General features: G+C 51.8%; 1 protein-coding gene across 2 annotated transcripts in view; it reads right to left on the bottom strand.

Moving 5' to 3' along the window:
• The window catches only part of ESRRB (estrogen related receptor beta), a 94,973-nt gene that overhangs the window by 28,392 nt on the left and 51,274 nt on the right, over positions 1–15,307 (bottom strand). The window contains exon 4 of one of the 2 annotated variants that reach the window (XM_008058147.1): positions 14,245–14,361. The exons of the other annotated variant lie outside the window; for it this stretch is intronic. Within the exon in view, the coding sequence (XP_008056338.1) occupies positions 14,245–14,361 (117 nt within the window). The remainder of the gene's footprint in view (positions 1–14,244; positions 14,362–15,307) is intronic. 2 annotated transcript variants of the gene reach the window in all.

Genomic DNA, 15,307 nt, shown 5'->3' with positions numbered 1-15,307 from the left:
CGGGTGCAGGTGGGGAGCTATTCTTTAATGGTATAAAGTTTCCATTTGGGGTATTACCAAAAGGCTTTGGAAATAAATAGCGATTAGGTTGTATAACATTGTGAATGTGCTTAATGCCACTGAATAATAAATTCTATCAAACTGTACACCTTAAATGGGTAAACTGTATCTTAATAAAGTTGTTAAAAATTTTTTTAAAAAGACCTGGCCGGGCGCAGTGGCTCATGCCTGTAATCCCAACAATTTGGGAGGCAGAAGCAAAAGGATTGCCTGAGTCCAAGGGTTCCATTCCAGCCTGGACAACTTGGCAACATCTTGTCTCTACAATAAATAAAAAAATTAGCTGGGCATGGTGGTGTGCACCTGTGGTCCCAGCTACTTGGAAAGCTGAAGTGGAAGGATCACCTAAGTGCAGCAGGTCAAGGCTGTGGTGGCTGTGAGCATTCCACTGTACTCCAGCCTGGGTGACAGTGAGACTCCAACTCAAAAAAATAAATAGTAAAATAAAGTAAAAGTATAAATACTTAACCTTCTCAGGTCAGTGGAATTAACAACATAAAATATTGAAACACATAGCGGAATGCCTGGTATGCAGGAGGCACTCAATAGTATCCTCTTGCTGAACCTGCCTATTGAAGGTGGTAGTACCTGGCTTAGACTGCTTTCATCATGGGAAGAGAGAGAAAAACAAACCCCCATGGTTCTAACTTCCATGGGTCAGAAGCATTAAACAAAAGCACTTCACAAAACGAGGGTTCAGAAAAGTTATATATTGTGCCCAGGGCCACACAGCCCCAGCCCTGGGACGTTTTGGAGTATGCCCACAGGGCTAATGGCTGCCTTTGTCCAACCTGAGGACAGAGGCTCCACCTTTAGCTGCAGTCGTGCCTGCTCCTACTGCCACCAACCTCAGCACCAGACTGGTGTCCTGGTGTCCATGTGGCCAGTGCCACTGTCCAGCTCAGGCCCCGGAAACAGCAGTATCAGGGGCACCCCAGGGCAGACGCTCCAGGGGGCAGGGAGGCTCCCCAAACCTCTCAAGGCCATGCCCCACCTACTGGCGTCTCCAATCCCCTGCAGGCAGGACCACGGGCCTAGAGCCGGCAGCCACCATGTCCAGGATCAGATGCCCACTTGCTGGCCTGATAAGATCAGGCTTCTGACATTTTTCTTAATGGAAGTAAAATAATTCCTGCTTCCCTCTACCTCCCTCCTTTCTTCTCATCTTCCCTCCCTAAGCTGGACGAGATCCCAGTCTTTCGGAAGTAAAAATAGCCAAGGGTGCAGGGGCTGAAACAGGGGGGCCGGTTTAAGCTTCTTTCTTTTATGCCCAGCCACTAAAAATAGCCAGCAAAAGCCCCATAGAGCAAGGCCTGCACCTGCCAAGACTGTCCCAGGCACCGCCCCCACCCAGTTCCCTTCCCTGGGAAAGGTTCAGACAGGACAGGAGGGGGAGGCTTCTGAGCCAGTGTCCTTCCACGAGCCACTGTCCAGGCCTGAAGATAGGATGCCCGCTGACATGGCAAGGTTTTCAGGGCCAAGCCTCTTCTGTTCTCCTTATCCAGAACCCCCACCCCCAAATTCCACATCCTTGGTGTCCCAGAGATAACAGCAGGTGCACATTTGTGCAGGCTTCAGCTTACAAGGTGATTTCCTGCCCACACCTCATTTGAGCTGTGCACAGTGTTGGAGAGGGAGGATATACATGGTTATTATTAGTGTCCTGTGAAACTTGAGACTCAGAAAGGTCAGGTGACTTGCTCAGGGTCACACAGCCAGGAACAGTCAGAGGGAGGATCTGAACCTTGATTTGCAGAGCTCCAAGTCTATCTCCTTTGCCTTGTACTTGCAACCACCTGTCCTGCATAATCATCAGAAGCCCTAGAAAGTCCTTGAACAAGCCGGGCGCAGTGCTCACGCTTGTAATTCTAGCACTTTGGGAGGCGGAGGTGAGAGGATTGCCTGAGCTCAGGGGTTCAAGACCAGCCTGAGCAACATGGTGAGACCTTGTCTCTACAATAAATCATAAAATTAACCCGGTATGGTGGCACACACCTGTATTTCCAGCTACTTGGAAGGCTGAGGTGAAAGGATCACCTGAGCCCAGCAGGTAGAGGCTGCAGTAGCCGTGAGTATGCCACTGCACCCCATCCTGGGCGACAGAGTGAGACTTTGACTCAAAAAAAAGAAAAAAGAAAAGAAAGTCCTTGAACAGCACAGACTTTGAAGACTTGCCACTTAGAGGTTCTGACTCAGTGGGTCTGGGGAGATATCCAGAAATGGGTATTTTTTCAAAGCGCCTCTGGTTTTGTTTTTTTTTTTCTGAGTTGAGGTCTTACTCTATTGCCCAGGTTAGAGTGTAGTGACACACTCGTGGCTTACCTCAGCCTGAACTCGTGGGCTCAGGCGATCTTCCCATCTCAGCTTCCTTAGTAGCTAGGATTACAGTCATACACCACCAAATCTGGTTAATTTTTGTATTTTTTATAGAGACAGGGTGTCTTACTATGCTACCCAGGCTGATACCAAACTCCTGGCCTCAAGGAAATCCTCCCGCTTGGGCCTCCCCAAATGCTGGAATTACAGGTGTGAGCCACTTCTTCCGGCCTCCTCTGGTAATTCTAATTATGTACCATGTCTGGGAACACTGCTAAACCTACTTTATTCAATCTTTTTACGTGACCAGTGTTCTTCCTGGAAGACCTGAGGGTAGACTCTGTCCATAAGTTCCTCTCAACTACAGCTAACCCATCTCCAGAAGGTGATGTGGTTACCACACACTCCTGAGTACTCAGAAGTGGTATGGACAGCTAACAGGTGCCCCAGCCCACTGCGATGCCCTAAACTCGCAGCCACATCTCTTGCACACACTGGGCTCCCTCAGCCACCTGTCCTGCAGGGATTTCAGGGTGACAGACAAGCTCGTCTTGTTGCCTCAGACATAAATGCTTTTTGGGGTGGCCTCTCGCCCTGGTGATACAACATCGGCACAATGAGTGCCTCAACCAAGGGACAGCATCTAATATCCTGGGGCTTTTGCCAGCTGCTCTGAGGCTCTGGGCCTCACTGTGGCAAATAGCAGCGAGTGGTGCTCCCCCAGCATTCTGCCTATTAATGAGGGGTCTGCTCCCGTGCCACCCTCTTCCAGACTCTTCTCTCCACAGCCCTTTCTCGCCACGGACCTCTAGACAAGCCCGAGCCACCGCCACATTCCCAATGGCAAAGAAGTCTCCCAAACTGCACACCCGGCAGGAGGCACTGTTTCAGCCCTCTATCCCTTCCCTTTCTCTTCCTCCCTTTTCCTCTTTGAGAAAGGGTTCCAGGCTGGGCAACTGGCTGAGACAAACCTTTAGGTTGGAACAGGCTTCTTAGAAGGAATGTCTGCATAACCAAGGGACTAGATTCCACCCAGTTCTGTCATTTACTCGCTGTGTGGCCTTGGGCAAATCAGGGAAACTCAATTGAAACTCAATTTGCCAGATCAGGCCTGGCAAATACCTGCCACCCATGCCCCTGCCTTCAACTTCCTACTCTGTGCCAGACATTACCAATCCATCATGACACTCTTGCCTCTACTGATCACAGGTGCTGCCTAAGAAGCCTTCAGTCATGTACTCCAGGCAACCACTCCCTACCCTAGAGCTGACAGCAGTTTCTCTTCCTGGCACCTGAATTACAAACAACTGTATTAGAGGCAGCCGGGGTAGGCAAACAAGCACATAAGTAAATAAGATAACTTCAGGCTGGGCGAGGTGGCTCACACCTATAATTCCAGCACTTTGGGAGGCCAAAGCGAGAGGATTGTCTGAGCCCAGGGGTTCAAGACCAGCTTGGGCAACTTGGCAAGACCTTGTCTCTACAATAAATTAAAAAAAAATTAGCTGGGTGTGGTGGCACAAGCCTGTGGTTCCAGCTACGTGGAAGGCTGGGACGAAAGGATCACCTGAGCCCAGCAGATCGAGGCTGCAGTGGCCATGAGCATACCACTGCACTCTAGCCTGGGTAACAAAAAATAAAAAAATGATGACCATGGAGATGAGGAAAAGTAGGAGAATGTGAAATACACTTGGACACTGACTGTGGAAAGAGCCCTGGACGACAGGCAGGTTTCTCTTGAGCAGTGGGTGAACAGCAGCGCCTTCCTGAGATGGAGAGAACTGGCAAGGGAGGAAGAGGAGGTCCGCTCCTCTTTAGACATGCCTGATCTGTGGTGCCTCATGAGGGACCCCAGTAGAGATGCCAGCGGAGCAGCGAAGGTTAAAATATCTAGGGCAAGGCTGGGCAGAGGTCTACAAACGAAAGCCACCGGAATCTGGTCTTTGGAAGAAATCACCTGCAGGTTAAGGTGGAAGGGAGGGCTTGGATCTGAGACCCAGTAACTCCAAAATGTCAAGATCAGGAAGATGGAGAACTTGCCGAGGAGGCCAAGAAGCATGGTCAGTGAGGCGAGCAGGAAGCCAGGCCTGCATGGTGTCTAGGAGTCAAGAGCACAGGGTGCAGAGGACCGGCCAATTCCATCCAAGTTGCCGATTGTGAAGGGCAGATTAGAAAAACACCTTCACAACAGGTTAGGAATTTTTTTCCTTTTTCTTTAGGGACAAGGTCTTGTTCTGTTGCCCAGGCTGGAGTGTCGTGGCACCATCGATTACAGCTCCAGCTCTGGGGATCAAGTGATCCTCCCATCTCAGCTCCCCAAAGTGCTGGGATTACAGGCATGAGCCACTTCACTTGGCTAATTTTTTTTATTTTTTGTAGGGTCTCACTGTATTGTAGGGTCTCACTGTATTGTCCAGGCTGGTCTTGAATTCCTGCCCTCAAACCATCCTCCTGCCTCAACCATCCAAAGCACTGGGATTACAGGCATGAGCCACCATGCCTGGCCTAGGAAAAGATTTTTTAAATGATATGAAAGTACAACCATACAAGCTGGGCGCAGTGGCTCATGCCTGTAATCCCAGCACTTTGGGAGGTGGAGGTGAGAGAACTGCCTGAGCCCAGGGCTTCAAGACCAGCCTGGGCAACATGGCAAGACCTCGTCTCCACAATAAATAAATAAATAAATAGTGCACACCTGTGGTTCTAGCTACTTGGAAGGCTGAGGTAGGAAGATCACCTGAGTTCAGCAGGTCAAGGCTGTGGTGGTTATGAGCGTGCCACTGAACTCCAGACTGGGGGACAGAGTGACACTTGTACTCGAAAAAAAGAAAGCATAACCATAAAAGAAAAGATTGATGAATGAGTTGATTAGAATTACTAACTTCTATTCATTAAAAGGATCCCGTAAAGGGAAAGATGCCACAGAAAGAAAGATGTTTATAATACTAACAACAGAGAAAAGACTAATATAGATCAGAATATATAAGGAACTTCTGCAACCAGTAGCAAAATAAAGCAGAAAAAGAAGGGAAAGGCTTGGACAACACCTGATCACTGACAAGGAATCTCCAGTAGTAATAAACACATGAACTATGCTTATCTCACAACTGAGAAATACACACTAAAGACATCAGAAAATACCACTTCACACACACCAGCAAAAACTAAGATGTGTTGGTGAGGCAGTGAGCTACCAGGACATTGAATTCAGGTGGTATCACCAGATCAAATCAGCTCAGCCCCATCTCCCAAAACTGCAGACCCATCTACCGGACACTTCTGATATACCCAGGCCCCCAGGGAACACACATGCACAGCTGAGAAAAACACACACAGCATGGGGAAGAGCAGAAGTCTAACACCCAACTGCCCATCAACTGTCTAGAACCTCAACTCAACGCAATACCAAACGGACTTACCAGACATCCACAGAGCGCATCACCCAACAACTGCAGACTACACATCCTGCCTGTCAGCACAGGGAAAAACGCTCCAAGATCGACCCCATTTTTAGGCATAAATCAAGCATAAACACATTTCAGAAGACTGAAATAATACCATGCATCTTCTCAGATCACAGCGGAATGAAAATAAATATCAGCCGGGCTCATTGGCTCAGCCTGTAATCCCATGCTTTGGGAGGCCGAGGTGAGTGAATTGCCTGAGCCCGCAGGTTCGAGACCCGCTTGGGCAACTTGGCGAGACCTCATCTCTACAATAAATCAAAAAATGAGCCAGGCTCGGTGGCTCAGCCTGTAATCCCGCGCCTTTGGGAGGCTGAGGTGAGTGGATTGCCTGAGCCCGCGGGTTCGAGACCCGCCTGGGGCAGCGAGACCTCATCTCTACAATAAATCAAAAAATTAGCCGGGCGTGGTAGCGCATGCCTGTAATTCCGGCTACTCGGAAGGCTGAGGAGGAAGGATCGCCGGAGCCCAGCAGGTCGAGGCTGTGGTGGCCGGAAGCGGGCACTGCACTCCAGTTTGGGTGACAGAGTGAGACTCCAACTCAAAAAAAAAAAAAAAAAAATCAATCAAAAAATGAGCCAGAAAAACACACAAAGACACGACCCTAAACTGTGGATCAGGAGAATTTAGTAGACCTGCATGAGGGAGTTGACAGCAGGAGGAGCAAACAGAGGTCCATGGTCAAGCCCAGCCCCTGCCCATTTTATCAGGACACAGCCCTGGGGGCTCGTTCTAGCAACAGAGTTGGCAGAAATCCCTTGGCCCCCGAAGCCTACAACATTTACTCTCCGGAGGTAGACGACAGACAGCACCAAACAGCAGGAAGATTTCACCTCAGAAATACTGACTAAAATAAACCCGAGGCAGAAAAAATCATAGTATGGTTTCTTTTAACACTAAAAAACATGGTGTCACTAGAGATACAAATAGTTGGAAGAACTATATAGATAGAAGAAAAATAAAGGCTCACACCTATAATCCCAGTGCTTTGAGAGACTGAGGTAGGAAGATTGCTTGCAGCCAGGAGTTCAAAGCATGTCTGGGCAACCTCATCTCTACCAAAAAAAAAAAAAAAAAAAAATTAGCTGAGTGTGGTTGTGAATGCCTGTCGTCTCAGCTACTCAGGAGGCTGACGCGGGAGGATCGCTTGAGCCCAGGAATTTAAGGCTGTGTAATGAGCTATGATGGCACCACTGCACTCCAGCCTGTGTAACAGAGTGAGACTCTGTTTCCAAATAAAATAAAAAGGCAAAGGAAAAATAAAGTGAAATCCAGGACAGTGGTGGCCTCTGAGGGTGGAGAACAAGGGATGAAATCAGGAAGGGTGTAGAAGGACGCTTGGAGGTAAAGGTGATTTTGTCTTACGCTGGGTGGAAGGTATCAGGATTCTTCCTACTTGACATGTTTTTGTCAAAAAAAAAAAATGTTTGTCCTAAAAAATATGTTTCCTCCCTCCATATCTACAGAGTTGCAGCTGGGTACATGGCATCCCAGCTAACAGCTATGGTTCCCAGACTCCCTTGAAGAGAGGTGTGGTCACGTGACTCGGTCCCACCCCTAGGCTGTGAATAGAAGACTGTTCGAGCCCTGCTTCTGGCCCTGCCTTCAGATGACCTGGCCAGACACGCCTCCATCCAGCTGTCATAGGATGAAAGAACCAGGGTCCACAGGTGAAAGCCACATGGTGAGGATGGCAGAGCTGCCTACCAGTCTGGGGTCGCCTGTGACCCCAGGGGCATCACACAAGAAAAGACAGAAGACTAAACTCCTTCCTGCTTATGCTTCTGGGTTGTTTCTGTTTTGTTTTTTGAGAGAAAGAAAGGAAGTCTCTTTGTGATAGAGACTTAGCCTTACCCTACCTAATATAACGTACTGTACATTTTTGTCTATTCCATGTTTATTTTTTCAAAAGTTTCTTTTTTTAAAAAAAGGGTGAGGCTGGGCACAGTGGCTCATGCCTGTAGTTCCAGCTACTTGGAAGGCTGAGGCAGAAGGATTGCCTAAGCCCAGCAAGTCGAGGCTGCGGTAGCTGTGAGCATGCCACTGCACTCCAGCCTCGGTGACAGAGTGAGACTCTTACTCAAAAAAAAAAAAAAGATTTGGTAGTGCTGAGCATGGAAGCTCACACCTGTAATCCCAGCACTTTGGGAGATTGAGGCAGGAGGATTGCTTGAGCCCAGGAGGTCAAGACCAGCGTGGGCAACATAATGAGACCTTATCTCTAAAAAAAAAAAAATTAAAAAAATTAGCCAGGTATGGTGGCACCTGGAAGGATCAGGAATGATTGCTGGAGCCCAGAAAGTTGAGGCTGTGGTAAGCCATGATTATATCACTGTACTCCAGCATGGGTGGCAGAGAGAGACCCCCAACTCCAAAGAAAGAAAGAGGAAGGAAGGAAGGCAGGAAGGAGGAAGGGAGGGAGGGAGGAAGGGAGGGAGGGAGGAGGGAAGAAAGAACATGACCCAGTGTGGGAGAGAGGGAGAGAGAGGGAGAAAGAAGAAAGAACACGACCCCGTAGTGAGGTCATGACGAAGAATCTTGTGTTGCTGGAAGCAGAGAGGATACCACAGGTGTGAAGTACTTGATCAAGAGGAGGGGAGCTCAGAGCACAGGGGGTGGGACTGGCATTATTTTAGAAACAGAGTCTGGCTCTGTCACCCGGGCTGGAGTGCAGTAGTGCCATCAATCATAGCTCACTGTAGCCTCAAGCTCCTGGACTCAAGTGATCCTTCTGCCTCAGCCTCCTGAGTAGCTGGGACTACAGGTATGCACCATCACACCCAGGTAATTTTTAAATTTTTTGTACAGATGAGATCGTGCTATGCTGCCCAGGCTGGTCTCAAACTCCTGCCCTCAAGCAATCCTGCCCACCTTGACCTCCCAAAGTGCTGGGATTACAGGCATGAGCTACCACACCTGGCCCCAGACTGACATTTGTTAGAAGAGGAAACATCTCTAACACGAAGAAGGCAAAAGACAAAGACACCCAACTGGTTAAGTTCTGGATTCAAGAGTAGGAGGGTAAGAAACCACCTGACTTTCTACTTTCTCCAGAAAATATAAAGCAAGACTCTTCGCAGCCAAAGAGCGAGGAAAGAGGCTGTGGGAGATTCTCACTGCCTGCTGGATCACCCAAGAAAACCCATTTAACACCGTGATGAAGAATCTCCCTCTCAAGCCAGCGGCCCCCTTCAGACCTCACAGTACAACCCCAGGGGCTCTCCTGAAGATCAGAAGCAGGACAAAACCGGGCACCGTGATTAGCCCCACTTCACAGAGGCAGAAAGGGAGGCTCACAGAGGTTGAGGAGTGGATAAGTGCTGAGACTGAGGTTGTGCCGGGTCTATGTGACTGCTGAGCCTGGCATCCAAAAGCCCCCGGAGAAAAGAAGTGATGATCAGGACAAACAAGGTCACCTCCTGCATCTTCAAGCAACACTCTTGTCGCTGCGCTGAGGGCCCGGAGGTGCCAGGGCACATGGAAGATCCCATGAGCCGTCAGACGTGCGTGTATGTGTGCATGTTTCTGTGTGTGCATGTGTGCGCACATGCATGAGTGCATGTGTGCTCATGTGTCCATGCACAAGTATGCATGTTTGTGTGTGTGCATGTGAGTGTGTGTGCATGTCCACGCATGCATGTGTGCTTGTGCACACATGTGCGTGTATGCACGTGTGTGCATGTGTGTGTGAGGCAGTGTGTGCAGAATGGAAAGGGCTTCCAGAGGGACACAAGCTTGCACTGAAGTTCTCAGACTGTGCTCTGATACTGTTCTCTGAAGTGGGGGAGTACGGGTTTGTTTCAAAACACTAACATATTTTGGAAAAGAAAAAGCATCTTTGAAAGCAAGCCATCTCTCATTCTCTTTCTTCATTCACAGGGCCAGGAGAGTGGTATTTCTGGCATGGACCAGAGGCAGAGCACTCTATAAATACAAAGCCATTAAATCCCATGCAGCGGGAACCTGATCAAGGCCTCCTTTTAATTTCCTGACATGAGCTGGCCACTAACCCAATTACCCAGAATCCCCGGAGGAGCCCTCTGCCTTTCCAACAAGCACAAAGAGAGGGAGAGCGAGTGGTATGGATGGCAGCCCAGCTCTCGCTGAAATCAAATATCTCTCAAAAAACACTTGGGGAAAGACGGGCGGGGGCTCAATGGGGGAGGCGGCAGAGGCCTGGGAGGCCAGTGGCTTGGGGGGCTAACAGGAGGAGTGAAGTTTTTGCAGGGACAAGCAGTCTGGGGAGAGTCCTGAAGACTTGGGCAGCACCCTGCGAAGTGCAGACGGTTTTCCAGGGCTCTTCTGGACCGGGGACTGAGGCCTCCCACACCCCAGCCAGGCTGTGAGGCCCGGCCTCCAGGGGACCCGCCATCCTGACTCTGGAACCCACAGATGGGGCCAGCCCAAAACAGCACTGCCCTCTAAGGTTCCTACTAGCAAATCCAGGTGAGAGTCAGGGCAGCTGAACACCGGTTGGCCTCCAGATCCAAGGGGCAGGCTGCTGAAACGTGAGTGTAGACAACACCACTTTTGAACCAAACATGATGGCGTCTTAAAGCACCCAAGAGACCCCACAGTGGACTTTGCCCAGGGAGCTGTCCCATTGGATTCCCACCTTGATCTGGTGATGGGGAGCAGGTGACGAAATGGAAGCCCAAGGTGCACATGAGAAATAATATCATACAGCAAGAACATCTGGAAGGCAGGGGCGACACAGGCCGCCGGGTCCTTGCTGGTTCACTTTTGTAAAGCCACTTCTCACTTTTCTCCCTGAAAACCCAGACTTCCCTTGTTTTTTTGAGTCAGAGCCTCGCCGTCGCCCAGGTTGGAGTGCAGTGGCACACTCATGGCCACTGCAGCCTCGACCTGCTGGGCTCAGTTGATCCTTCCACCTTAGCCTTCCAAGGAGCTGGAACTACAGGTGTGTGCCCAGCTAATCTTTTGATTTATTGTAGAGACGAGGTCTCGCCAAGTGGCCCAGGCTGGTCTCAAACCCCTGGGCTCAGGCATTCCTCTCGCCTCTGCCTCCCAAAGTGCTGGGATTACAGGCATGAGCCACCGCGCCCGGCTTTAAAATCCAGACTTTCATGCAGTGTGTTTGTGTAAAGCAGCACAGACCTTTGGGCCTTGCACACATCCTACAGTCTGCCACCCCCTCCCAAATAGGGATGGGCCCCCTGCTGTGAGAGGAATAAACTGAGTCCCAGAGCCTGCAGTGGGAGAAGGAGAGCCAGAAGAAGTCCTAAGCTGACCTCTTCCCTGGCAGTTGCTGGGCCTGCCAAGGCACAAAACAGTCTCTCTGATTATTTTACTTAAGAAAATGATAAAAGACCCCGAGAGCTGCTGGGTAGGGCGAATATGGTGCTTAGATGTATGGGGAGGAGCAGAGGAGGGCTGGGGGGGTGGTAGGGGCATTCATGCTCTCTCTTTCCCAGCCTTCCCCAGCCTTTGGCCCCCAGCCCCCGACAACACAGGCCCACTGTGAGGCCTGGAGCAGAGAAGCAGCCCTGGGAGGCGAAGTGTGCCTCTGAGTAAAGTCAGTGTCTGAGGAAGACAGAGGAACCCAGGCTGGTCCTGGGAGCCGGGCCCTCCACCGAGCCAGGAGGGCCACCCTAACAAAGCCAGAGCTGTGGCTGCCAACAGCCCCGCCTGGCAGGGACCCAGGCCCTGAACGAGCTCCTCCCGGGGCCGGTCCCTGCAGAGCTCCAGATCCCAGGACCTCGCCAGGGCTTTGCGAGGGACACGGGTAGAACGAGCTGTCCTCTTTGTCCACACATGGAGCTTTTGTGTGTGTCCCCTTCTCCCCCACTTGGATTTAGACCTGCCAGCACTGGGGGGAACGGGGGAGGCGTGTTCTGGTGACCATCCCTTCCTCCTTCAGGCAAGGGCCTCTTCGGGCTCAGCATGTCAGCCCGGCTCTCGCCAATAGGCTGGGACACCCCAGTGCCACCTAAGTAGAGGCCATCGGCTAAAAGACTGTGGACAGCAGGAAGCAACACTGGGGCTCCATGTCCTCCCACAAGGCAGCATGGGCCTGAGACCCACGTCCTCTCAGCAGCCCTGTGCCATCGCCTGGGACACACAGCATCCGTCTTGCTTCTCTTACGAGCACCAGGTCAGATGTCTGAGACGCTGCCATCAACCAGCTGAACACTTGACCACGCCCTCCTCTGATATCAGTGCACTCCTCACCGTGTCTCCCTTCCTGGGGGGTCACTGGGAAGTACCCCCACTCTCATTCCAACACTGGGTGGCCCCTAAAGACTGTTCGAAGAGGCGAGATAGCCCAGGGATTTCGAGGGCTGGCCCCCACCCCCAATAACCCTACCTATGCCATGGAGGCAGATCCAGCATGGAGCCCTAACCTATGCCATGGTGACAGTCACAGCATGAAGCCCTGACCTATGCCACAGGGGCAGACCCAGCATAGAGCAGAGGTAGCTCCAGGCTCTGGGCCCAGCTCCCCTCAAATGAGCGTATGACTGGGGGTGAGAGCGTCCCCTCACCCCAACTCCACAGGGCAGTTTTGTTGCCCTTACAATTTAGGGCTATCTGGGTACCAAGGAGACTTCCTGCTGCTCTGAGTTCCTGGGATGCTGTGAAGTAAGCAGAGAGGCTGCACCCCCACCCTGGAGAGTCGCTGGGTAGCTGGCCTCAAACCCCGCAGCCCAGGGTGCTCACACCCAGCTCCCCAGGTCAAAGTGGACTTTAGGGAAATGAGTCTCTCAAAAGCTTAGAAAACTCAAGTTCCCGGAGTCACATGGAGAGGGATGTCAAGAGACCAGGGCTAAGGCATGCTTCTCTGGGCCTTTGTGCCTCAGTCTCCCCATTCATAAACACTAAGGGGCTCTGAAGAAGAAAGAACCTGGCCTAGGAGTCGGGGACCCGGGTCAGCCACTGACATGGGTCACAACCTATACCAGGCAACCCCAAAACCGTGTGGAGTCAGAATGAACCGACAGTCTTTAGCAGGCCTGATACAGCCTGTTTTCAACCTGGAAAGGGGGCTGTTTCATCAGCTGAGTCCCTAACAGAGCAGTTGGCCCATGTCTAAGAGCTGAATGGTCCTCTCCACTGCAAGGGGTTAAGAGAAACAGCAGACCACAAATGCACCTGAAAGACCAGTGTGCTATGTGGACACAAGGGCTGTCGAGGCCTGCTTCAAGCGCCTCCACCTGTTACAGGTACAGAGCTGAGGCAGACGGGGGACTTGGAGTGGAACTGGAACTCGGCGCAGGAAGGTCCGAGTTCCCACGACAAAGCATCCTGTGTGTGGGCCCTTTTCCAGTTGCACTGGGAGGGGGCTGGGCAGTGCCCGGGGCTCCCCGACCCAGGCTGGGCTTCCTGATACCCACTCTCCAACCCTTGCTCTCCCAAGGAGGGTCGGCATTCCAGACCTGGCCCTCTTGGTCACTCCCTACACCTCTTTTCCCGCCTCCCCACACTTCCATAAGGATCCCAGGCCCAGAGCTTAAAAGCTGATCTGTAAGAATTTCCACCGGCTTCCCTTGGAGGCCAGAGAAAGTGAGAAAACCACATGCACGTGCATGTGCACACGCAAACATGACGCATCCCCAGATGGTGCAGAATGAAGTGCTTCACATTGGGGATACCGGTAAGGGACACTGAGGAAGAGGAGACTTAGCACAGCTGTCCCAATAAGGAGAGCCACGTGTCACTGTAAGCTTCCCAGCAGCCACATTAAAGAAGGTAAAAAGAAGCATGCGGTGTTAATTTCATAGGAGGTTTTACCTCACCTAGCACACCCAGGACATTGCCCTTTCTGCATGCAATCAGATTTTTAGAATTGTCAGCACCAGGTCTCACACTGCCTTTGAGGGTCCTGTGAAGTCCTGGCATGTGTCTGACACTCAGAACAGTCTCAACTTGGACGTGTGCTCAGGACCCACACATGGCTCGTGGCTGCCACACCGGATGGGGCAGCTCGAGAGAAAGAGGCCACAAGGAGAGAAAGGAGAAGGAAGAGAGGACAGAGGGAGCAGGGGGGGAGCACTTCCAAGGCTGGTGCCCCGTCCTGCCCACCTGCCCGCAGCAGAGGCCCTTTTCGCAGGTGAGGGTCCATTCTCCTTCTGGGCCTGACTTACTGTCTCTGCCCTTCTCACACTTCCCAGGCTGCAGGGCGGGCTCTCCCCCAAGGAGGGCCTTCCCAGAGCACCCAGTCAACCGTCTAGGACCCACGTGGGGTCAGGAGTCCCCAGAGATCCTACATGGAGCACTCCATGCCCTGCCTCTCTGGAGGAGGAGTGCTGCGTGGATGGTGGCCGGAACGGGCAGGGGGTGAGTGGGCCCAGGGTGGGGCTTTGCCCTGGGCCACACCCCGCAGAGCCCTGAGGACCCCCCCACAGTGGGGAGCGCTGGTCCGGAGCTGCCCACGGCCTCTTACCTTCCTTGAGCATGCCCACTTTGAGGCATTTCATGAAGCGGCAGGCCTGGCAGGACTTGCGCCTCCGCTTGGTGATCTCGCACTCGTTAGTGGCCGGGCAGCTGTACTCGATGTTCCCTGCAACCAGACACAGAGAGAGTTGCTAGGTGTCACCTGGGAGAGGCTGGGTGGGGATGGAGGAGCTGGACCTGCAACTGCTCCCGCCCTCAGGGTCCCATGGGACAGGGTGCTCACAGCACCCTGGGGTCGAGGCTGCAGTAGCCTGCACTCTAGCCTGGGCGACAGAGTGAGATTTCAACTCAAAAAATATATATATTTCTCACTCTTTCCACATGGAGACTTTGGGTCGTAGGCCTGGGTGGGCCAGGTAGCCCCTGGAGAAACACCTTCCAGAGCGTGGTTACCCACAGTGCTTTGTTTTATTTTTCTTAAATTTCACATTGTCACCCAGGCTGGAGTGCAGTGATGCAATCATAGCTCACTGCAGCCTCAACCTCCTGAGCCCGAGGCTTCTCCCATCTCAGCTTCTTGAGTAATTGGGACTACAGGCGTGCAACACCACGCCTGGTTAATTTTTTTTTTAATTATTTTTTGTAAAGACAGGACCTCTCTATGCTGCCCAGGCTGGTCTTGAATCCCTGACCTCAAGTGATCCTCCTGCCTTGACGTCCCGAAGTGCTGGGATTACAGGTGTGAGCCACAACACCCGGCCTGTCACGCAGTATTGATGCCACCACTGGGCTGGGACATCAAAACTCACTGAGCTAGTGTTTTACCCCAGGAAGAAAACATCCCCTGTGCTGGCCAGAACATCAATATGGCCCTCCTCTTGGAAACTCCGAGACTACAGGATCAAGGCCTGGAGTCTGCATCCCACGAGGGAGGCCCGGGCCACCAGCTCTGCTGACGTTGGGGGACCACGTCCCTGTCACTGAGTCCAAATTCCCTCATATAAAAACAGTGTGATACTAAACAAAGGATTGGATTAAGCTAGACCACGTAAGGAAAACTGCTTTAAAAATTGCAAAGGCCCAGCCTGGGGAACATGGCGAGACCTCGTCTA

This window comes from Carlito syrichta, unplaced genomic scaffold (assembly GCF_000164805.1).
Source record: "Carlito syrichta isolate Samal-C Ts95f unplaced genomic scaffold, Tarsius_syrichta-2.0.1 Scaffold303228, whole genome shotgun sequence".
Classification (NCBI taxonomy): domain Eukaryota; kingdom Metazoa; phylum Chordata; class Mammalia; order Primates; family Tarsiidae; genus Carlito; species Carlito syrichta.
The sequence above is the reverse complement of the archived record's forward strand: the minus strand, read 5'-3'. Positions and strand labels throughout refer to the sequence as shown.